Source organism: Fistularia commersonii, chromosome 14 (assembly GCF_037954325.1).
Source record: "Fistularia commersonii isolate RoL2024-O1a breed Wild chromosome 14, RoL_Fcom_v1.0, whole genome shotgun sequence".
NCBI lineage: Eukaryota > Metazoa > Chordata > Actinopteri > Syngnathiformes > Fistulariidae > Fistularia > Fistularia commersonii.
Window position 1 is genome coordinate 1,022,294 of NC_141297.1, and position 25,265 is coordinate 1,047,558.

General features: G+C 57.1%; 1 protein-coding gene across 1 annotated transcript in view; it reads right to left on the reverse strand.

Annotated features, from left to right (window-relative positions):
* camta1a (calmodulin binding transcription activator 1a) overlaps positions 1-25,265 on the reverse strand; it is a 323,754-nt gene that overhangs the window by 26,099 nt on the left and 272,390 nt on the right. The window contains exons 6-9 of the mRNA XM_086160089.1: positions 23,622-23,693; positions 6,180-6,333; positions 3,353-3,493; positions 714-3,106 (exon numbers count right to left, since the gene is read on the reverse strand). Of these exons, the coding sequence (XP_086016215.1) occupies positions 714-3,106; positions 3,353-3,493; positions 6,180-6,333; positions 23,622-23,693 (2,760 nt within the window). The remainder of the gene's footprint in view (positions 1-713; positions 3,107-3,352; positions 3,494-6,179; positions 6,334-23,621; positions 23,694-25,265) is intronic.

Here is a 25,265-nt window from a genome sequence, read left to right on the forward strand (position 1 = left end):
AGGTTTTGGACACCCGAAGTAGTTTTACCTCCCAGAATTAAAGCAAAGGATTTAGGAGGATTTCTTTCCTTCCGTGGGAAGGAAATGTGAGACGTGTGACGGCGTGTAATCTCCGAAAACGGAGACATTTTGGGATTGCGGTCGCCGAGAAGGAGCTTTTCACGGTTCACGCTGCATCAACTTGGACGTGCATTTGAAGATTTACAGGAGGGTGAGCTTTAAGCGGACCGGAGGAGCGTTAAGCGGTGAAATGGAGCAAGAGGTTGGGATTAGTCTGGATAACGAGTTGACGGCGATTCGCCTTCCTTCCATTTATTTCAAAACATTTAAACGGAGTCAGATCTTCTAGGATCTGGTCTATTTCCGTCCTGCTACGAGAAAAAAAAAGATTTTTATTTTCTGTCCATCTTTCGGGACCGGCTCGGGAATATAAATCTAAATCGCGTTCGGATTTTTAAAACCACAGTCAAGCGCAGTCAGATGAAGAGTTTTTCTCGGAACGTTCACTCAGATCATTCTCGGTCATTCTTCTCGTGCACTCGGGGTCCCGGCGGCGCCTGGATACGTGACCCTGGATGCGTGGCGGGGCCTCCGACGGAGACGGACGACCATCCGCCCGTTCATTCACACCGACGGCTTTGAACGAATTTGTCGTTCTTTCTTCCAAAACGCCCTCCCGGTATCTGCTGGTTGTAAATCCGTCTTCCACTCACCTCTGGGTAGGACCACTCGGGCGAGTAGTCGGTGACCATGAAGAGGCGGCCGGTGGCCTGCAGCATCCCCAGGGCGCCGTGGGCCACGGCGGCCGACACCACCTCCGCCACGTTCATGTACGACAGCGAGCCCGCCTCGCCGGCGCCGCCCCCCGCGCCCCCTGCGCCGCCGGCGCCGCCGCCGCTCAGGGACTGCGGGCTGCAGCACGGCTGGAGGCAGAGCTCCGAGGGGTTGTAGCCGGCCGCTCTGGCGCCGCCGTCTTCCTGGCCCTGCTGAGGAGCGCCGCCCGCCGTGCCCTGGCCGTCGGAGGCGTGAGACGCCACCAGCTGGTGGGCGTAGAGCGCCCCCCCGGCGGACATGGCCGCGCCGCCGCCGTCCACCGAGATGAAGTCGTTGATGAGGTCCGAGAACTGGTTCCCGAAGGAGATGTCGAAGTGATCCAGGCTGATCTCCATGCCGGTCCCCGCCGCCGCCCCGCCGCCGGGCGCCGCCCCCAGGCCCTGGTGGCCTCCCACCGCGTTGTAAAGCCCCTGGACCATGTTGGCCCCCTGGAGCAGGGGCTGCATCTGCTGCTGCTGCTGCTGCTGCTGCTGCTGCTGATTCTGCGGGGGGACCCGGCCGCCGCCATCGCCGCCGCCATTGTGAAGCGCTTCCCCCGCGCCTCCTCCTCCCCCTCCGCCTCCGCCTCCTCCTCCGCCTCCTCCGTCCGAGGCCTGCTGGAGATAGTGCTCGCCGCCGTCCCCGTTCGCCGCCCCGCAGGCCTGAATGTGCTCTCCTGCTTTGAGGAGGTTCTCGGGTCCGTTCTCCGCCGCCCCCGTCTGGGCCGAGCCTCCGCCGCCGGGCGGCTCCAGACCCACCACCTCCTCGTGCTCGGCGCCGAGCCCCGGGAAGGCGCCCTGGTACTGGAGCAGCTGCAGGGAGCCGGCCGGGCCGGGCCCCTCGGCCGGCGAGCCCCCGTTGCAGTTGGGCCCGTGCTGGTTCTGGTGGGCCGGGTGGTGGCGGTGGAGGTGGCCGTTGCTCCCGGGGGACTCGGTCTTCACCACCTGCAGCCCCAGATACGCCCCGGAGTCGTGCGAGTTGTGCTCCATCAGGTGCGACTTCCGGCCCTGCTGGTTCTGGCCCGGCTGGGCGGCGTCCTGGAGGAAGAAGCTGGGCGAGCGGTTCTGGTGTTGCATGTGGGGGCTGGCCATGGCCTGGCCGTAGCTCACCGCGCCGCCGCCGCCGGACGCGTAGTCCTGCTTGGCGTCGATGGCGCTGAAGTCCATCTGCTCCAGGGTGGTGCTCGGGCTCAGGCCGCCGCCGGACGGGAGCAGCGAGCCCGTCGGGTTCAGGGTGAGGCCGCTCTGGCCGGAGCCGCCGCCGGGCGGGATGCCGCCGCCGCCGCCGCCGCCGCCGCCGTTCACGACTCCCCCCACCTGGTAGCCGCTCTCCTTGGCCAGCTGCTGCTCGAAGGACGTGTCTTCCGTCTTGATGTTCTTCACCAAGGCGGCGCTGAAGCCGTAGCCGTTGTCCGGCACGGACGGCGAGCGCTGCAGGCCGCCGTTGGAGCCGCCGCCGCCGCCGCCGCCGGAGGAAGAGGAAGCCGAGGAGGAGCCGCCCTCCGTCTTCATGGCGCTGCCTCCGTAGGTCTGGCCCTGCTTGGGGTTGTTGAGGAAGCAGTCGGGGTCAAAGTTCATGTTGGTCTCGGGGATCTTGATGCTCCCGGAGTCCAGACTGCTGGAGAGCACCAGCTCCTCGGACACCCCGGCGGCGGACAACATGGACAGGCCGTCTCCGGCGGCGGCGGCGGCGGCGGCGACGGCGGCGCCCGGCTCCCCGACCCCTCCGCCGGGGAACGCAAACTTGTGTCGGTCGGGGGTGACGGAGAGCACCAGGCCCTGCGAGGTGGCGTCGGCGGCCATCAGGTGGGCGTTGGGCCCCCCGCTGGGAGACATGCTGTACACGGGGTCGCCGGCCACCTCCGACATGAAGACGCCCTGCGACAGGCCGGACATGACGGACGCCACGTGGCTCATCCCCGTCACGGCGGGGCTGTCGGCCATGTCCGGGTCGCTGTTGAGGCCGCTGCTGATGGACACGGGGGAGTTCTGGGTGGTGTCGGGCACCTCCACCTGGTTGGTGGACGACACCTCCGTGCTGTTCTGATGCAGCAACGCCGGCTTGTGGACTTTGCCGTTGCGTTTCTCCCTGGCGGCGCCTCCCCCGCCGGAGCTCTTCCCGCCGCCGCCGCCTCCGCCGTGCGCGCTGTGCTCAGTCTTCCCCTCCGACACGTCATTGTTCTGCACCTCGGAGTGGGCGCCCCCGTAGCCGCCGGCGCCGCGCGGGTCCACCTTCGGCGAGATGATGCGGTGCTTGGCGCTGTTGCACTTGTGGTGGACGCTGCTGCCGGCGCCTGCAGAGAAAAGCACGTGGGAGGTGCTGAGTACGGGTCGGTCCACCGCACAACCAGCGTGACGTCGTGTGTGTGTGTGTGTATGTGTGTGTCCGCGGTCATGATCCTGCAGATGTCAATCATAACAACCCTGAGCCTTTTAGCCATGGTGGACTTCTACTTCCCGCCTTTCTGCAGATCATCTGAGTTGTCACCCCACCCCCCCGGCCCCCCCGGCCCCCCCGGCCCCCCCGGCCTGGCCCTTACCCAGGGTGCCCGTGCAGAGGCAGTTGTGAGTCCGGGGAGGCGGCTTAGTCTGGTGGCTATCCAGTATCTGCTGCACTAGCTGCTCCACTGAGAAGCCAGAGCTGCTGTTCCCGTTGCTGCAAGTCCACTTGATGCCATGAACTGCCGGGAGAGAGGAGGAGACAGAGACGTCAGCCGGCTCGACAGACCACCAGCCACGCCGCCCCCCCTCGCCGCCCCCCCCCCCCCGGCGTGAACCGCTCGCCGGCGCCCGCCCTGACATGCTCCCCGAAATGCCCGACCGCGGGGGAGTGAATCCATCTAACTCGAGATCACCGGAGAGGTCAAAGTTCAACGCAGCCCGACGCGTCATGTGACGATGACATTGGGTGTTTTTCTATCTTCTCCCACGCCAGCGGCCCGAAGGCCGGTTGTTGTGGCTGCGGGGCAACATCGCGGGAAAAGCGTCAAAACCGGACAAAAAGGGTGACGTCAAGAAGCCTGCCATTTCCCGGCGACCCTGAAACGCCGCCATCTTTTCCATGTGAGCATGCAGGAGAGAGGTTATGATTATAAAAATAAAGATTGCTTTGATAACACGCGACTGGATGAGAGCGTGGGCGGCGGGTCGGACGCCGGCACGGCAGCGGCAGAGACGCCGCCGCCGCGTGGATTCATTGATTCACCCGTGGATCCCCGGTGATCGCCATCTAAGAAGGGAGCCCGCAAATCTGACTCCGATGGGCCGGCGGAGCAAGATGGCGTCCGTCCGCCACGAGGCGCCTCGTCCCCACGGCTCCGTCCCCGCCTCCCCTCCCCGCCGCGTCCGCCTGTCTGCCTTTCGGACTGAAGCTGACGCTCCCGAGCAGAAATGACAGGAGCGGCGCTGGTAGCTTTAAGACCAGCGAGGGCGGGGGAGGGGGGGCACATCATCATGTTGTCATAACCGACATCCGACGGCCGCTGACGTCCAACATGGCGGCCCTGCAGGGCACCGGTGCATCCGAGCCGCTCCGGCGGGGAGAGGGTTCAATAGTTGATGTGGCGGTCGGGCCTGTCTGTCCCGGCCCTCCCTTCCTCCCTCCCTCTCGCTCCCTCCCTCCCTCTCTCCTGCCTGGAGACAGGCCTTCTGTCCGTCTGAGTATTTGTTAGAGCCGCTCATGCGCTATCTGTCAGCGGGCCGGGGGGCGCGGCGGGCGTTTACGGCGTCCGACCACGGCGGTGAATGGCGGCGGCCGCTCTGTCCGTGGCGTGACTGAGGAGCGGCGGCGGGCGTCCCTCGCTCCCCTCCTCCTTTGCTTTCTCATCAAATGCCGCGGGGTGTCGGGGTGAGGTCACGCTAGGCCACGCCTTGCGGAGGGACTGGTGTGCAAAGTTTCTGTCGGTGGCATGGACGATTCTGTGTGTGTGTGTGTGTGTGTGTGTGTGTGTGTGTGGGTGCATGTGATGCAGAAAGACGGGATGAACTCAAGTGACCCGTGAAAGCCACTACTCTAGTTTTCCACGAATGTCATTAGCAGCGTTAGCAGACTGAGGCGCGGCGAGGAGGATAGCAAGAAAAAGCAAGACCATATATACTGCATATGCATATATAATATAAATATGTATAAAATTAAAAAAACCCTCACCCTCATTAATAGATGTAAGTAGGTAAGGAAAAGGCCAGTCTGGTAAAATATGCACTATATGTTAAGCGCTTATCTATAATTCAACATTAAATAATGCATAGATAAAGGATGACCTCATCACAAATCCCTGCAGTACCGCGGGCGGCCGCTAGATGGCACTGTTGCTCCATCACCGGAGGAGACGGTAGTTCCTCCAAAAAGAGAGAGAGAGAGAGAGAGAAAGAGTGTGTGTGTGTGTGTGTGAGAGAGAGAGAGAGAGAGAGAGAGAGAGAGGGAAGAAGGGAGGGAGGGATGGAGAGGAGTAGGAGGAGGATAAGATGCAAAGACAGAAAGCAGGAGGTTTTTTTTTTTCTTTTTTTTGTCCGTTGCTCTTTATGGAGCCCTCTCCCGGTCGCCCCAGCAGCCAGGAGGCATCACACACACACACACACACACACACACACACACACACACGCACACACATACATACACACAGACCGTCCCAACAAACTCCCAAAGTTAATGACTTCACGCATTTGTGCAAATGGCGCATGTTTTTTTTATTTATTTTTTTGAACATTAAGCCGCCGATGTAATGAATACGGCCGTGCTGCTCGGCCGCCGTTCCCGCGGCGACAGTTTATGTCACGATGGGCCTCCTAAAAGTGGCAGGGAGCGGAGAGAGGAGGATGGAGGATGGAGGATGGAGCCGACAGGACTGACCGCCTCCACCTGTTTAGCTGCTAGCATGGCTAACTAGCCTCGGTGTTGTGGATGTCGTGCACGTGGTGCATCTCACGGGACGCGAGCGGAGCTGCTCACCAGGATCAATCCAATAAAGGGGGGGTTTGGTGAGTCATGCATTCCTGCTCCCGCACACTAACATGAATCAATAACACCCCTTCCTCCCCCCCGGATCGGTGCCAGAGGTAAGAACAGGAAGAGCTGAGTTTTTGACCCCTGAGCAGCAGGAAGGAGCGCACACACACACACACACACACACACACACACACACACACACACACATAAACACACGCGAACGTGCATGCTCGCAACTCAGTGACCGAAGCTGCTCCCTGGCTGCGGCGCTGAGGGCTCTTAGTGTACCAGCAATCAGCTAATAGGAGCGGGCAGTAAATCCTCCGTCACGTGACCGCCGCCGCGGTCCGAGCGAGCGGCGGCGTGTGTGTGTGTGTGTGTGTGTGTGTGTGTGCTGGCGGTGGCGAGCAGAAGATACTCACACATGGGCTTGAGCTGGCCGATCAGCTCCTCCTTGGTCCACTTGGCCCACTCCTTCTTGTCGGTGTTGATGGAGCACAGGATGGGGCCGCATGGCTTCCCGCAGTCCTCGATGGCCGGGACGTTCAGGTAGTGGACCAGCACGATGTCGGGGTTCTGCGGAGAAGGAGAGGCGGGACGTCAGAAGATGCGTTTCTTTTCATGGACATAGCGGGAAACCTCGACGCCAGGACGCTTGGACGTGAGTGTGTTTGTGTAAATGTGTGTGTGGGGAGGGTTGGTTGGGTGTCACACTTGCGTTACACAGTCGTGGCGTTCTATCGATTAACTGCGCCTCGATTCGTCCGTGCGAAGCTCTACGGTTGCTAGGTTACCGCGGCGCTTCCCTCCTGAAACCCGTTCCTCGTGGAACACCTTGATGGCGCTCTGCGGTGTGGACGGGACATGGCGGCGTATCCACGGCAACGGAGGACACAGAAAATCAACAGACGCCAATGGAGAAAAATGCGGGTGGCGACATCACTACATCTGTGTGTGTGTGTGTGTGTGTGTGTGTGTGTGTGTGTGTGAGGCTTCATCAATGCTAAGTGGCAAATAAATCACAGCTCTCCGACTGTAGCGTCCACACTCCCATTAATCTGGGAGTTCAATGTCTGTTCCCTCCACCTTCAGGGGGCGGGGCCAGGGTCAGGGGGCGGGGCCAGGGTCAGGGGGCGGGGCCAGCTATCCACAAAAACATAAACAAAAATCAGAGACTCCTCTGCAGGAGCACCTCGACTTTCCCTTCCCGTGGCGGCGTTAGCAGCTCATTACCGCGTCCTGCAAACACTCCTGCAGCCGCCTGGCTCCGAGGAACGCCGAGGAGGGTAAAGTGCGACGCCGCCCCGACAAGATGGCGCCACTGGCTCGGCCGCCGCCGAACAAATGCCCTCGACTTGAGCAAGAAATATAAAGAATGGAGGTGAGCGTATGTTTAAATATGTCATGTTTGAAGGACGTGCTGCCCGGACACACACACATGCACGCGCACCAATGTGCGCAGATCACGCGTGAATGCGTGCACGTGCGGCGCCGAACAAGGACGAAGCCATTAGCATGCGGTTACCGACGGGTTACAGGCAGACGAGGCCCGCAGAGGTGAGCGTGACACGAGCGTACACGGTGTTAACACACACAGCGACACACACACCTGTGCAAAGCCATGTGTCAATCTCCAGCCTGGGAAGTGTGTGTGACGTCCTGGACTCCTGCTCCCCAATCTTGTTTTTCACCCCCCCCCCCCCCCCCACACACACACACACACACACACACACACCGACGCTCCGAGGGGGAAAAACAACGCGATGAAAATGTAAAGCGTCGCACAAATCGATCAGGATGGTAATTTGATTTAATTTCCTGCCGGGCCGCCCTTTTCCTTCCCTCCGAGGTGTAATATCAGAAGTTTTCTTCTCCAGGAGTCGGAGGAGAAAAAAAGACGAAAGAAAAAGGGGGGGTAACCCCACCCGCACCCCAAAAACCCACCGCCCTCCCCAAGCGTGGATACTATTTTCTAGAGAAAATGAAGTCTCATTAAGTTATTGATTAATCGTATAACGCAGTGTTTTGGTCCCCCCCCCCCCTTGCTCAGGGGGTTCAGGGCGGTTTCCTAACCCCCCCAACCCTTGCTGGGGGGGGGGGTGCTGATCCAAGGCTGTTTGTATACATTAGCACGTTAGCACGCTACTGTACGGGAGCTTGGGCTTATGAATAATACTGGATCGGTAGCCACGTGTGGCCGCCATTAAAACCCCCCCGAAGCACGGCGTCTCGGCACGTCTCCAGCTGGCGTTTTTTTTTTTTTTTTTTCTTCCTTTTTTCTTTTTTTTTTTTTTTTTTTGCTTCTGATGTTGCCGTGTTGCGATAATGTTTGCGCGCCTCCCTGGAACAGATGGATGGATGTAGAGCTAATTACTAGCGCAGTCTCGGGGAGTCAGCCACGGGGGCGGAAGGCCTGCTGAGTGGGTGCTGGAGTGACTTCCTGCACCCCCCCCCTTCACTTCCTCTCACACACACTTCCACACACACTTCCACACACACTTCCACACACACACACAAACGCCATCTGACATACTAAACATGCATGCGGTCGTAAGAGAAGGTAATGAAAATACGCAGCAATGCATCGGAAAGGGAGGTTGCGGTGGAGCCACGCGCCGCACGGCGAGCGGCTGCCGTTGCGGCGGGAGAATAAAGGTGATGCCGTAACCAGGCAACAAGTTCCTCTCGCACCCACGCGCGCCGAGGCAGCGGACTCCTGAAGTCACACGCCGTCCGAAAGGAGGCGAGGGGATGGAAGGGAGGGAGAGAGTGGTTAACGAAGACGGCCAAGTCAGAGGCGGACGCCGACCTTCTGCCGGTGTGTGTGTGTGTGTGTGTGTGTGTGTGTGTGCGCGTGTGTGTGGGCGGTGGAGTTACGTGTCCGCCGTCTCATTAAGCCTGGGTGACCCCGGAGCGGCGCCGCCGAGCCGCCACTCGAACCCGCCGCGGCTTATTAAGAGGCCGGGGGAAGCGGCTCCAGATGCACCGAGAGTCGTGGCGTCCGAGAAAGAAAGAAGAAGGAAATATTATCAGGCAGAAGCCTCGGCTTCCATGTTGTGACCCCTCCTCCTCCTCCTCCTCCTCCTCTTCCTCCTCTTCTTCCTCCTCCCGCCGCCGCCGCCACCGCCGCCGCCGCATAAGAGCCCGCTCTGACATCCCATGCACGGGAGCGATGAAAGGATCTTAATAGACAGGACGCTTTCGCAAGAAGACGGGTGCAAAGGGTGGGGCGGCCATTTTCATGGCGAGCGCGGATCAGCCTGGCGTGCTTTAGCTGTAGCTTTAGCTGTTGTTGTGATGGATGGCGGGTGGGTGGAGGGTTCTGGTCACGCGGTAGCCTCCTGGCCGCCGGCGCCGGGGCGAAACCCCGCCCCCTTCGCTCATTTCAAGGTGAAGCGGCAGACTTTTCCGGCTGGAATCTGCACCGCTCGGGAACCAAAGGGGAGGTGGGGGGGATCTCGCCGCCCCCCCCCACCTCCCCTCACTCACCTCCGCTACTTTGTGCGGCGGCGAGGAAATATAAAAGGCAGAACTTCAAACTTTTGAGGAACAGGAAGAGGCCGGCGTGCTGGAGCGCGTCGGAGAGGGAGCCGGCGGCGGCGGCGGCGGCGGCGGCGGCGGCAGGCCTGTGATGTTTAATTCACGAGCACATAATCACTTGGACGGGAGTGGAGAGCGGGGGCTTTAAATAACTCAGCTCGGGGGGGCAGGGCTGCCTCACTGCGAGCGGGGCGGCGCAGGAAGCGAGCGGGAGGGTGCGGCGTGCGGGTCACGCCCCGCTGCGGGGCGTCCTATCGCCGCCGACTGTTGAGATATCAGTCAGGAGCCATTAGCGAGGCCCCTCCCGTTAGCGCCGTTAGCGGCATTAGCGGTCCAAGGTGAGAAGCTGCCTTGCTCGTGGAGCGAGACCCGGTTTGGGGGGGACGGATCCTGACTTTTCTATCATTCCATCACCTTCACTTCCAAGAGCCTCCTCTTCCTCCTCCTCCTCTTCCTTCTTGCCAAATCAGCACCGAGTTTGTCCACGCCGCCGTCACCGCCGCCGCTTTTCATGTCTGCCAGGACTTGCGGTGCGGGGCGGAGGGGTGGGGTTGTGCCGGTGCATTTCTAAATGTGGAGTCTGAGGGGGGCTGATGCGCGTCCAGCAGCGCGGCGGTCCAGCCCAGCCATTATCGGGCTCAGCGACGGCCCGGCACGCAGCGATAGATTACGACGGCAGCTGTCGGCGTCGACGACTGTTTGGGGGTTGTGACAGGAAAACAATCCCGGCCGTCCACGAATTAGCACGATCGGCACGCAGAGCACACCTGCACCGCGGCGCCGACGCCATGACAACAACAACAACAACAACAACAACGGCCTCAGGACTGTTGGGGCTGCGTGTGTTCTGTCAGCCACGGAGAGGGGTTTTTAATTATAACCGGGCCGGATACCCGAGCAACCCCAGAGCTCGGCGAGACCTCTCTCCAGAGACACGCACGCCGCACAACAAATGGGTAATCAAACGTCAGCCCACGGGAGGAATGCTCAAACGGTTTCCTAGCAACCGAGCACGTGTGTTGGGGGAAAAAAAAATGGACGTGGAGGGACGGGGTCAAGATGGAGGGTGAATATTAGCAAGAGATGGAGTTTATGGGATGCGGTGAGAGGTAATGGGATATAAAAAAAAAACAGGACGTGAGAAGAAAAAGAGAACGGACGCCGTCGGGAGTCCAAAGTCATGTCGGAGAGGGCGCAGTACCACGGCCGGCCTGCGGGGGCAGCGTCTGCCGTGGATTGATCCGCCGAGCGGCTCCACCGACAATTAAGGTCATGGGAACGGGTTTGTCAAATCCCCGCTCACAGCCGGATCACCGTGGGAATAAATCAGTATCTTGCACACACACACACACACACACACACACACACACACACACACACACACACACACACACACACACAGTTACAGATATGTAGAAGCACCATAGGGGAGGTGATTATGCAACATCCAAAGCGAGGGGCTTCAGAAGAAGAGCACAATGCAGAGCCGGGTTTCAAAACCAAAACACGGTGTGTGTGTGTGTGTGTGTGTGTGTGTGTGTGTGGGGGGGGGGGGGGCTGTCAGGTGAGTAGTCTGCAAAGCCGCTGTTCAAAAAGACACAACCTTTAAAACCCGATCCGACAAAAAAGATGGCACTTATTTGTTTATCTGTGCGCAAGCGTGTGAAGTGCACGGTGCGCGGCAGCGTGTAATGGGCCAATGTGTGTGTTCCCTTAAGATACGAGTGCGCCCGCGCGTTTGTGTATTTTTGCATGTTCGGTACATCTGTCTGGAAAATTGCATGTGTGTGTGTGTATGTGTGAAGTAGTTAGCCGCGGACTATCTCCGCCCAGCAGCTGCTGCAAAGAGGCTTCCCAAAAACACACACACACACACACCGACACACACACACACACACGAGCGCAGGGCCGCCACGGAGACGTAGCCACCGCAGCCTTCTGGTGGCGTAATAGGAAATTAATTGAGACCATCAATATGGTATTAATCATTAAAGTCCAGGTGCTGAGGTGGCACTTCACTGCTTGCTCTGCTGCTGGTGTACACACACACACACACACACACACACACGCACACACACACACTGAGAGTTTGACCTGCTGCAGAGAGACAAAAAGTCAGAATCCGTCCGATGTCCTTTTTCCGACATCGACTCGGGCGGGGAGCGTTCCAATCGAGTAAATTTCGGAGAAATATTCGCCGTCACCCTGGGACGTCGTGTTTCCCGCCGCGCCTAATCCTCAGCGCGGCGGCGGCGCTAATCAGCCGCGGGGACGGCCTGAAATTGCAGCAACTACATTAAGCTGTGGAGCACGCCGCGTCTCCAAACTGTTGAAGGTTCCTCGCTGGGATGAACGCTCCTGCTTATGAATAATACATCACACACACACACACACACACACACAGGACGTGTCAGCAGCGTGCACCCGCCGCCGAGCCAACGAGCCGTCTGGGCCGAGCGACAAGGTCGACAAGGGCGGCCGCATCCGGGCGAGGGGGTCCATCCCTGCGCGTGTTAGCTTCAAGCTAGCACCTTTAGCCGGTGATTTGCTGTTTAATTTCCTGAAAAAAAAAGGACTCGGATCTGAAGGTTGCGAGGCCGCGGCGTGTCTGCCCCCGTCAACGCCGCCGCCCGAGAGGGCGAAGGGGTTCTCCGGACCAGACGGGGATCGATCCGGGCCAGAAGTCAAATAAGATTCTCAAAGCTTGGAGTCAGCTGGAAAACTGGGGGTGACGGAGGAGGAGGAGGAGGAGGATGAAGAGGAAGAAGAAGAAATGCATTAACACAGGTCTGGGCCTGAGAGAGTGCAGAGTAATGAGCGCTTCCTCTGAACAGGCTGAAACCTCGGGAGCAAATATGGACACCTCCATCACGCCAGCTGATTAATGCTGTGCACGCGCATGTGTGTGTGTGTGTGAGCGTGCGCGCATCAGCGTCGTGATTGCTTTCACAGCTGAGGCGCCCGCCGTCCACCCGCCCTCCTAGCTACGCGTCCCTGCTTTGGAAAGGTTGGGTCGGGAACGGGACGGGTTTGGTGAGGCCATGGCGGCCAAAGAGAAGAAGAGGAGCTCCAGAAGACACGAGGACGGGTGAGGACGGGTGAGCAGGAGGAGGAGGACATGATGACGGCGTATTAAATCTGATTTGCGGTGTCGACCGCCAGAACAAAAGGGGATATTATGTCATCAAATAGAGAGTTTTTCAAAGGGTGAGTGTGTGTGTGTGTGTGTGCATGCATGAATATATGTATTTGTGTGTGTGTGTGTGTGTGTGTGCGGGGCGGATGGAAGGATGAGACCCTTTGATGTATCTCCCTGTCGGCTCTGGCCAGCTTTCAGGGGAGGAACAGACCAGAGGACACCAGAGAGAACAGGGCCGCCGTCCTGCCCCCCCCCCCCCCCCCGCCCCCCTCTGATCAATAACGGGTCCTAATCACTGAGGACAGTATGCTAGTCCCCCCTTTCTCTCATCTCCACGCTTTCCTTTTTCTTCCGCCTCTCTTTTTCCCCACAAGCCCTCTCTCTACTCTGCTATTGCCAGCTTGCATAAATTAGATGCACTTGTGCATGCATGTGTGTGTGTGTGTGTTTGGAGGTGTGTTTCCACAGCTCATGTCCTATGTGTGTGTGTGTGTGTGTTTCCATCCGTATTCGTAAGCGGGCCCCCGGCGTCCCGACGAATGGGAGAAGCTCCAGTGAAAGAGCCATCCCATCATAAACGGAGTGAATCCCGCGCGGAACCGTGAATAACGGCGCCGTCCCCCCGTTTTGGCGTCTCCGTCCCAGATATCTAATCGCCTGTGTCTTTTATTTCTTTAATAAAGTGGCGTCCACCCGCCGCGTCCGCGACGCCCCCAAACTGCATCTGGGGGGGGGGGGCAGAAGAGCGGGCATCAATCCTGCCCCTCCCCCCCCCACCCCCCCTCGCCGGAAACGACCTCGCCCAGGAGCCAAGGCCCCATTAGGTGTTGTCCGCAGCCCGCGGGCTAATTTGTTAGCATCAATAATACATTGGAAGGATTTATCTCACTTGCAAATGAGTGTTCATTCAAGGGGGGGCATTCGGGGGGGGGCATTTGAGGGGGGGGGGAGGCGGCAGAGCAGCTTGTGGGTGCTGACCGGACGGGAGGCGGCGAGGAACTAGGAGTCCGGCGTCGACAAACTGACGGCGGCGGTCAGAGGCGATCAGCTCTGACACGCTTGGACGTCCGCCAGTGTTTATATGCATGTGTGTGTGTGTGTGTGTGTGTGTGTGTGTGTGTGTGTGGGGGGGGGGGGGGGGGGGGGGGGAGATGCTGGTGACCAACCATTGGAAAGGCATCAAAAATGCCCCCCCCTCCCCGGCTGCACCGCCACAGCGCATTACCTGCTGCACTGAATCCCCTCTGATCACATGCCAGATGACAAAGTGACAAAGGAGAGTGTGTGTCTCTGTTAGCCGCCGCCGCCGCCGCCGTTGAACATGGTGGGTCGTCCTGCGGGGGGGCAGGAGGGGAGGGGGGGGGGGCATTAGGATCCCCGGCGCCCTTTGATCTCAGTGCGACGCCAGGAGAGAGGAAGAGAGCGGGAGGGAGATATCTGGGAGGAGGAAGGAAGCTGGCCGCGAACATATGCTGCCACTCCGTGCCAAGCCCCGCCGGCTCGGCCAGCTAGCGTGCACGCCGCCGCGGCGCCGCGGCAACGCTCAGTCGCACGGGCCGAAGGGACGCCGGCGTCCGCGTGTGTCGGCCCTGCCGGCGGCGCGATTACGGAAACACCAACAAGCAGCGGCGGTTCGCAGGCCTGTGGACGAGAAGGGTTCGGTTCCAGGAAGTAGCCTCTTCCGACCTGTTAGCTTAGCGTGCTATCAGGCGGCGAGGGCCAAGAGCGGGGACGGATGTGACGTGGACCTTTAGCTAGCGAAGAAGATGAAGATGAAGATGACGTGGACACCACGGAGGTGGAAGCTGCCACAGTGGAATAATAATCATGGACCAACAGATGTTGGAGTGTTTTTATCTTCTCCCTGCACTGTGAGGAACCCCGTTAGCCGTTCGCTAACTCTTATTCACTTATGCACTTGTTCTGGTCCAAAATGTAGATGTTCCTCTGCGAGTTCTGGAAACATCTCTGAGGTGTAGCGGGCCAGAGGAGCTTGGACTTCATCGTGGCAACATTTCTTGCTGCCTCTGCACATTTTGGCCCAAGAAAACATCTGAGTAGAGATAGTTTGAAAAATGGTGTCTGCAGACCACAACTTACTGAGAAGGTTTTAGAGGCTGCAAGGAGCTCCTCTCGAGAAAAAGGATCTAAAGCTACTGGACCTTCCACTGGACAATTTTGACCGTTCTTCTGAAAAACAAACGCAGCTCATTATGAACTTCCAAAGCAGACCATCGGTGCCGAAGATGTACTGGAAGTTTGAACCGGCGTTGGATTAAAACCCAGAGATCCTGGAGTCCTCATGAGCCAAGAAGATTAATTGCATTAATGCTGCGTGACTGATCCCTACAGTCGTGGGCTGAGAGCCCAGGGAGGGAGGTGGGGTGCCACCAACTATGGAGACACACAAAACATATTGTTCTGGAGATAAAGTCACACTGAGATGGTTTGGACCTGGACAGAGGAGGGACGGAGAAGATCTGGATCGAAGGATGCTGAGGTTGGAGGAAAGGCTGAGGGTTAGATGGAGGAAGGTGATTGGCTGTGTGGGTAACAGGGAGGATGGTGATTGGTTGCAAGTGAGATAGAGGCAGATGATTGGCTGTGGATTACACCACACCAAGGTTGGTGATTGGCTGTGAAAAAGATGGAGGCAGGTGATTGGCTGTGGTGACCGCTGACATCATGATGTTTGGTTTGACGTCATAAAATGCACATTTAAAGTGTGGATCAGCTCAGTCTGTGTGTGTGGGTGTGTGTGTGTGTGTGTGTGTATGTCGAACGAGCACCCCCACCCTTACAGGGCACCGACATTTAACACAATTCTAAAGCTGCAAAATTTTTATCAGTAATGTGTCCCGCCTGGTAAAAATAACTCTTCCTTTTTCATCTATTTATTGATTTTTTTACATTTGAAAGACTGAAAAATACAAACCAAAAAAAGAAAAAAAAAAGAAAAAAAACCCATATATATATATATATATATATATATATATATATATATAAACACACACACACACACACATATATATACACACACACACACATATACACACATATATATGTATATATACAGGTATGCTATATATATATGTGTGTGTGTGTATATATATATATGTGTGTGTGTGTGTGTATATATATATATTTTTTTTTCAGCCAATCACCTTCCTCCAACCAACCCTCAGTATATATATATATATATATATATATATGTATATATACATACACACACACACACACATATATATATATATATATATACATATATATATGATGTATATATATATGGAGGGTAAGATGGAGAAAGTTGGCGAAAGAGGCCAAAAGAGGAAGAAGAAGATGGTATATATGGGTAAAGATCAACACCACAGACTGCAAGTGTGTCCTATGACGAACGTGCACGTCCAAACACACACACACACACACACACACACACACACACGCACACACAGATGCACTCATAAATCTGCAGTACACCCGCCCGTAATAGACCCGTAGGCCGCTGCAGACGCAGACGCCCAGATATATAATAACAGATGCTTGTATAACACAGAAATCAAATTCTGGGGTTCATCTCGCAATCAATCCCCCCCCCCCCCCCCCCCCCCCCCCCGCAGCCTCGGCGCCCCCCCCCGCTCCACTCCTCCCAACCAATGGGGTCAGTATCGTCACATAAACATCATCCTCCGCTCTCCCTCCCTCCACGCCGCTGTGTGGACGGACGGCGAGCGCACATACCTACGCGGGGACGGCGAGGAGGGAAAATCAATACGGCATCTCGCCGCCGAGCACAATCCCAAAGCCAAAGCGGTTGGAGTTTGCAGCTTGTTCCATAAACGCGACGGCTTCATCTGGCGGCCGCTGTGTCGGTGAATTGCTGCGGTAATACACGGCGGCGCGACCGCCCGGGTTGGAGGCCGTACTGGCACACACACACACACACACACACACACACACACAGGTATGCTAAGACAAACAGCACATTCCCAGGGGCTTGGGAATAGCAACAGAAATGAGAAAAAGTCTCACGGGCCGCCCGGACTGTTACACCCAGCCGCACCCTGGACACACACACACACACACACACACACACACACACACACACACATGCATGTGAAGGGGCCCTAAAAATAGCAGGAAGTGGGGGGTATTATTATTTGGTGCACGCCTCATATTCGTCCCGCCGCGACAAAGAAGAAAAAAGGGGGAAGAGACTAATGATTTTCCCGGTGCAAGCAATTAAAAGACTATTTGTCACCTGCCAGGCGGTGCCTGGCGTTTATGAGGGTGTGTGTGGTGTGGGTGTGTGTGTGTGGGGTGGGGTGGGTAATACACTTTTTCAGAGGTTACCTGGGAAACGGGTGAGGCCGGAGGGGAAGGGGGGGAACACACTGATCGCCCCGGACAGGTGAACACGGGGCCGGACGGCAGGAAGTCATGCAATATTTACAGTCGTGCTCATGGAAGTCATCCTCGCTGTGCACGAGGAGGAGGACGGGGGGGAAAGGGGGGGTATTTCCCTCTACGCCCACGGAGAGAGTCCAGCCTCCATATCGCTGCCACTCTCTCCTGGGCTGCCTCTCCTGAAAAACAGCCAGAAGGTTTGCACACACACACACACACTCACACACACACCGTCACCACCTCGCTGGATTTGTCTAAACGGTTTAAAGAGTTTTAGCACAAGTTGAAATCGCATTTCATTGGAAATCAACATTTTTATAAAACGGAGTAATGGCCGTGTTTGTGTTGGTCATGTGACCCCCCCTCGACCCCGGGCATCAGCGGGTGGCGCATGGAGGGACCGGATTGGACTACAAACCGCCGCCATGTTTTTTTTTTTTTTTTTTTTTGTTGGGGTTATCGAGCTCTGGGGCAACAGCGTCCAGGATGTATAAACGGGAGGAGGGGGCCGTAAATAACCCTAAGACGAGCGTCCCCCGCCCCTCCCCCCCCCGGTGGGGCCCCCCCGGCGCACTCTGGGGCCGCCGTGATTTACGAGGCAGCTCGTTAACGGCGGCTGATTTGCGCTACTCATTTGCGGCGCTCGTCTCCGCCGAGTGAGATCATCTTCCACCTCCGATCTCCTCCCTCTGATCACCCCCGCTCCCTCAACGCATTTTGCATTTCGGCTCCGTCGTTCCCGCCTAAGATCTTCTTAGATTCGCGTGGGCCAAGTTTTTAAGAAACGTGTGTGTGTGTTCAATATGACATCTATCCAGATCAAAAAAAAAAAGGGCTAAAGAAGTCTGGTTTGACTCTGAAGGCTTTTTTGTGCCCTTGTAGTTACTTTTCTGCCGCCCCGCTCCCCGCTGGGAGAGATCCAGAGCGGGGGGAACGACGGGGTGTCGGGAACGCAGAAATCCCGAGGGGGGGGTGAAGATGGCGAGGGTCAGCGGAGGAGAGAGCCATCGCCGCTCGGAGGAGCACGTGGGACTACTCCAGTCGTGTCGGGCTCTTTCTACAGCGCCCGATCATAGCGTTAGCGTTAGCTCGCAGTGTGCCCGCGTCCATGTGGAATTGAGAAATACAAATGGTCCCTAAATGTCCAGAAAGAGAAACGTTGATGCAGATGGAAGGCTGTTTCAAGGAAGACGGGGAGGCCAGTAGGTGTTTGTGCTTCGAGGAGAAAAAGCGGCGTGTCTTTTGAGTTGTGAGACAGCGTCGGTTGTCGAAGAGTGCAATCTACGTCGGCATTTTGACCCCAAACACGGAGCTAAGTATGCTAAAGTTAGCCTTCCAGAAAAACAACAAATTATCCAAGAATTCAAAGCCAAACCGCTACGGCAGCAGAATGTGTTCACCAAAGCCGCATCCAAAAACACTGCAGCAGTGAAAGCTAGCTTTGGAACAGAGCAACTAGTAAAAATATTTATTTTCAACATCTTTGCAAATGCATATGTAACATTTTGGATTTGATATTTCACATGAGGGAGTGTTTACATGTATTTTACATTAAATGCATACATTGACGGACGCCCATCATGTATCACTGCCAATACCACTAACGCTAATACATGCTAATAGCTGACGAGATACAATAACAACTTTAATATGCGCGAAAGAAGTAACATGGCGAGATGCTGCGGTAGATCGAGCCCAGGAACAGACGTGAGGTTACCATCGTGCACTGAAGACGGGACGTGCAGACAGAGAGGTGCATCATGGGCTATGAGGCTAATGCTAACTAGTAGCTTTCTCAAAAAGAAAACATTGAAGCCTGTCCTTGAACAAAGAGCAGGGAGGACGGCTCCAGAGACCAGGGGGTGGGTACCCGAATGACATGACAAGTTAGCGGTCGTACACCCGCATCCCGGCCGGCGGCGGTCGCCGTGGAAACCCAGATTTTCTCAATGAGAATTGCCAATTAGAGGAACAGCAATCAGGGCCACCGGTTAGTGTTGATGAACGCCGGTCGGTTGGTGGGGAACCGAGATCGATATCTGAGCGGCCTTCTTCACGTCGACTCCATCCTCTCCACTGCGGTTAACACACACACACACACACACACACACACACACCCTCCCCTGTCTTATCCGTCCCTCTATGACACGTCCAAGTGGTTGTGTCGGGATGTCAGCTCTCATCCACAGCTAATTGGGGCTCAGAGGAGTAATCAGGGCGGGACAAATCGGACAGTTCTGGTCATTAGCCGTTACCAGTGTTCTCCGAGAGGCCGGGTGATGTGCGCGCGCTTTCTGTCACCGCGGCGGCGGCGCCGGCTCGAAACGGGACGGCATCTGAGCTCGCAGCCGCTGATCTGGAGCCGCTTTCCGAGGCCCTCCGGGGCTCCCGCGTGCGGCGGGAACGACAACAAACGGCGCAGAGGGAGGACTCCAATCAGCGGCGCGTTGTTTGTGGCGTCCTCAAATGCGATTCGAGCGAATCGGACGTCGGCCCGGCGCGTCCGGCTGCTAAGTCAGCTCCCTTCGTTATTTCCAAGCACCTGGTCGGAAAAAGGAAATAAACCGCTGGTCTCTGTGACAATTCGGAAATGCTAACGCCTCGGCCGCTCCTTCTGGAGGCGAGATGAATGTCAGTCGGCCTTCAAGGAAGAACCTTAACCTTTTCACGAGCGCTGCATTATTTAAGCAGCACACACCTGTTGTGGGACCGCGTCCGGACGCCGGCCGGCTAGCAGGCGGCGGGAGTCCGCGGGCCGCGGCGCTCCTCTCTGGCCGCGAAGTGAAAATGGCAAGACGAATGCGGCGGGGGATTTGTGATAATTGGCCGTGCCGGTGGCCCGGAGAAAAGGTCGCGGGCGGCGAGAAGCGGCGAGGAGTGGATTGGTCCGCCGATGGGGAGCGAGGGGGCGGGGGGGGGGGGGGGGGGGGAGGAGGATCCGCACGCCTCTCGGGTTTAGCCAGACTTCTCGCTTTTTCATGGTCGGCCCAGGAAGTGCTCCGGCGGGGGCCGTTAATTAAGGGGCGCAGTGACCTTCAATTTGTTTAGAGGTCAGACGCCCGATTCGAGGGGGCTCGATATTTTCTCCGGCTCGCGGGAAACGGTTCTGAGAGCGTGCGAGCGCGGAGGGGGCTAACGCCTGAGCGCAGCCAGGAGGAGAAGGGGGAGAAGCTCTGGAGGCCGAGCAGATGTTCTCCTCGTGGCGCCGAGTCGGGGCCCGCTAGCGGCGGCGTGCAACGAAGCACCCCTGAGCTTTGAGACGCACGCACGTACACCTGACGACAGGTAAACACACACACACACACACAACAGGGTTATGCGAGACAAGTCGGCGCGGCGTGATTGTGATGCGCTTCGCACAGCGCCGCATTTCCATCTGAAGCAAACAACAGCCTGCGCGGCTCCCGGCAATTATATCTCCACTGCCTGCGTTTGCCCCGAGGTTGTAGACAGCCAGTCAGAAGCCTCGCCAGGCCGCGCCAGGCTGCGAAATCAGCTGAACGCCGCCCGGGCTCATCCATGATTTATCCCCCCCCCCCCACCCGCTGTGAAATATTCATCAGGTAGCCGGACGCACCTGATGTGAATCCGGACCTGACAGCTCTGCCCCGTCATCACGCGCCGCCCCCGCCGCTCGCCGCTCGCCGCTCGCCGCCCGTCTCCCGGCGCCGCCAAATTGATCAGAACGAATGGAAGACGCGGGCGAGACATAAAGAATACATCTGTCTGCCTCTGGCCTGCAGGCATGTCTGCTCTGCCGCGCCAACGCCGCCGCCAAAGAGTTACCCAACTTCTCCCGTCGAATTAGCAGCACCGGCGCCGCTTGTCAATACGTTGGAGCAGCGGCGTGGACGGAGGCGGCGCCCTTCAATCACCCGGCCACATCTCTCTCTGCCCGTCCAATTAGGGCCGCCGATGAATTATTCTGTAAATTAAAGTGACTGAACGGCGTCTAATAGCGGCGGGGCGATCGCGGCGGCTCGCTCTGCGGCGGCTCGCTCTGCGGCGGCTCGCTCTGCGGCGCGGCGCCGGTTCAAGTGGTTCCCAGAGTCATTACGGTCCCGGGGAAGAATGTAATAAGAAAAAAAAAATGTAACCGCGGCGGCGAGTGGTGATATTAATAATGTATTCATGAGAGACAGAGAGTGTGTGTGTGTGTGTGTGTGTGTGTGTGTGGGTGGGGGGGTGAGGGAGGAAGTGATAGCGAAGAAGAAACAAGGTCGTCAGCATTCCCTCCTGCCTTAGCACTCATTTCATTATCTCATCCCTCGCTCTTTCTCTCTAATGCGGCGAAAGCAGGGGGACGCCATTGACCCTCTCTGTGTTCGGCCGGACAAATGAAGTTCCCCCTCAAAACCTCCCCCCCCCCAATCCCTCCCCACCCGGATTAAAATCATAATTATCCCCACCTCTGTGCCCCCCCACCCCCGTCTGGTTTGATGGAGAGGTGCGAGCGGGGAATTATATTCGATTAGCACTAAACAAGAGAAGGGGACACAAAGCAATGGAATCAATCAGTGCCACTGGGCATAGAGTCGGTGTGTGTGTGTGTGTGTGTGTGTGTGTGTGTGTGTGTGTGTGTGTGTGTCATACTCATCTGGGTTATCACCAGTTATCTAGTTAACAGTACTCCCTCTGTGTTTCTGTTATTATCATTGACAATTTACCAATGTTGGCTTAGCAGCAGTTAGCACTTAGCGGTTAGCACTTAGCGGTTAGCGCCTGTGTGGGCCTCTCTGTGTGGAGTCACCATGTTTCTTCGGTTCCTCAGACAGTCCAAACACATGCGGGAGATTCATGGAGACCCTGAATAGTCCAGATGTGTGAATGAGAGGGTGAATGTTTGCATGACGTTTGACTGACAGAGCGATAGGCTCCGCCCCCCTGCAACCGTGGCGCCGTGGTCAACATTCCTGCTTTGATTCCTCATTCCTTCTAGCCTGTCCAAGCGTTCTCCAGCGGCACACTGAACCCTTAACTGCTTCATCCATGAAGGGTTAAATGTCGTGGTCAAATTTCGCAGATGTTGTGTAGAACTGTATGTGACAACAAATGAACAACATGGCAACACCTCTTGCAGAAGCTCGCCGCCTCCGATCTGGATTCATCCTTCGCGTCCCGAGACGACGGCCTCGGCCTGCGGGAGATGGGTTTGAGAGGAGCGAGGGGGAGAAAAGAGAAGGAATGGAGGCCGTCTGCACCCCCTCCACCCCTCCAGCCCTCCACCCGCAGGTCTTCACTCCCGTCCCCGGCCTCATTACCCGGGCTTTACCCCGGCCACTCAATAAAGAGTGGATAAAGAGGGGATAAGGCGGTGCACGCCTGCAGGAAAAAAAAGAAAAAACCTTGCCGTCTCACAATATCACTCTTCCTCCCTTACTTTTTAAAAACACTCCTCCTTCCCGTTCCCCCCTCCCTGTCTGCGACTCCGGACGGACGGATATTTGCATTTCCCCCCTACCGGTCAACCTTTTCCGGCAAGCACCGGCCCGCACGCCGCACCGCACGCCACCCCGCACGCCGCCCCGCCGCTGACAGACGGACGAATCTCGCGCGAGACGGCTCGCCGTCTGACCGCGAGCGACAAAGGTGCCGGGGGTCTGTATCTGCATCTGCATCTGCGGAGATAAAGCCCCCGGACGGGGAGATCTTTTACCACCGCCGTCGGCGTGCACATCTTGCTTCCTGTCGCCGCAGATGGGGCCCCAATAAACCGTCGGAGAGGAGATGTAAATCTGGCGCCCGCCGCTGGGAAACACTCGACCGTAAACAAATGCTTTTTTTTTTTTTTTTTTTTTTTTTCCTGTCGGTTGACAAGATACCAGGAGTGTGAACAATTCCACTTCCTGTGTGATTCGGGGTGCAGTACCCCGGACGTCCAGTAGGGGGCCGGTGGCGTTACTAAAACACACCGCCGTGTGTGTGAAGGACGGACACACGGCCGCCTCTTTCTCAGAAGGTGTGAAGGTGTGAGGATGAAAAGACAATATGGACCACAATTAACTCCTCCATCATTCCCATCTCCATTTGTGTCTCATTTATTCTTATTTTATTGATCCCTTGCGGGACATTTTTACCACTCCTCCTCCTCCTCTTCTTCTTCGGGCAGCTCCCTTCAGGGATCTCCAAAGCCAATCATCTAACGCTCCTCTGAACATCCTGTCCCACATCCATGAACCTCCTCTCCGGTCTTCCTCCAGACCTCCTCCCACCTCAGCATCCTTCCACCCAGATCTTCTCCATCCCTCCTCTGTCCACGTCCAAACCATCTCAGTGTGACTTTATCTCCAGAACATCTGATGAACTCATTCCATGCTCCTCACCAACCAGAGAGGAACCTTCACATCTTCATCTCTGCTACTCACACACACACACACACACACACACACACACACACACCACTTTTCTCATTGAGCACTTAAAGATTGTGCATGCATTGCTCCGTGTGTGTGTGTGTGTGTGTGTGTGTGTGTGTGTGTGTGTGTGTGTGTGACACTTTCCAACAATAATGGCTGCCATTGCCGTTCCATCACGCTTTTACTGCAGCTGTTAGACAAGCGTGGAGCGGCGGTGCTTTTAGCGGCCGAGGTAGCGTCCTTTCTACGTCAGAGGAGGGAGTGTGTGTGTGTGTGTGTGTGTGTGTGTGTGTGTGTGTGTGTGTATAGGCTCATGTCCGCCTCCCGCCAGCTGTCTAAATGGAAAACCAACACCATGAAATTCCCCCCGGTCCTGGTGGGCCGAGGAGGACAACGGCGGAGGGGAGAAGAAGGTGGAGTCTCACCTGGAGCAGCCAGTAGCAGCGGCGGTGGAAGGTGGGGATGATGGAGGAGTGGACGTAGCAGCCGTACAGACACTGGAAGAGACAGAGGAGGATGTTAGACGACGGCGAGAGCGTCGCGAGCGTGGCAGCCGTGACCTTTGACCCCGGCCTTCCCCTCCCCGGAGGACACCAGATGGACGATCTATTGTTCTCCGGAACAAAGCTCACCACCTGGACGGAGGCCGGCCGAGGAGGACGCCGCCGCGCGACACCCCGACAGAGTGATTCTGGCGCCGGAGGCTCCGCCCCCGTCCTCCATCCGGGCCAGAAGTAAAGCGCTGTGTTATTAATATCCTTATCACAAACAGATAATGCCGTGCCTGGGGGCTCGTTACTGTAGAGGGAGCCAGGCGGGGCTGATAACACCTCCCGGTATCTGCCGGCGGGGCCGGGAGACATTTTTCACCAGCCGGCAGGGAAACGGCGAAGGCGTCCCGGTCTCCCGGACCGCCCGTCTCGGCTTGTTTACGGCGGCGACGAGACGCTACGGCGCTTAGCGCTCGCCTCCTCCTCCTCCTCCATCCCCTCTGATACCGACTTACTGCGGTTCCCGCGCCGCTTTCGGAGAGAGGAAAAAGTTTTCGGAGCCGAAGCCGAGCCACACGTTCGTCTCAACATCTACCCCGACTCCGGTTGAGCTAATTACCGCGCCGAAACACCGGGCCGGCTCGTCGCGTTTCAGCTAGAAACGGCGTTGACGGAACGGAAAGTGTTAGTATCGGGGAGGTGGGAGGGGGGACGGCGTTGTCGACGCCATCCGTCCTTTCTTAAATCCGGTTCAAAAGGACGGGACCCACGCGGGATTAATTAATGACACGACCGACGGTGAGCGGCGTCTTACACGGATGTACAAACACGCGGTGCAGGTATGCGGCGTCGGCCTGCGTTCCGTCGTCCCAATCGCATCTATTCTCAAGCGATTCCGCCGTGTGTGAGTCGAGATAGCGAACGCACCAACACTTGCTCCCTTCCCTTATTTTTTTCCTCTTTTCTTCCCTGTGTTCTCATCCATTACAGCTGTCTGAAATGGGATTTATGCCTCCTCCCACTCCCACGGCTCCGCCATCCATTACTCCACGCTGGCGACGGACAGACACTTCCTCCCACTCCCACATCACATTACTACAGTCGACCACGACTGCCGGCGGTTCACGCGTTCCTGGCCGCGCGGCGCCGCCGGCTTTCGCGTTTTAGCTCGATGTTCACAAACACCCCTCTTTAGTCGAGAACACCCTTCAGACCTCTCTTTTATGGAGAGCTTGTAGTTAGCGTTAGCCTAGCCCCTCGTTTTTGCTGCCACAGGCATCCATGATGCGCCTCCCTCCTGCGCTCAGTGCAAGATAGCAACCTCACATCTTCTCCAGAATTCCTGGGCTCTCTGATTGGCTGGGTTCCCAGGGGGCGGGGCTTGAGCCACCGCTTGCCAGATGTTCGCCGTTGTTATTTCTTTTGCTAATATTAACGGCACGTGCAAACTACGGCCCGTGGGCCAGATACGGCCCGTCTGGCTATTAAACCCGGCCCGCTGAACTTGAAATTTTATAGTTTAGTCTCATTTAATGTACCTTTTCTCTGAAATGCTCCTCATACACATTGACATTTGTC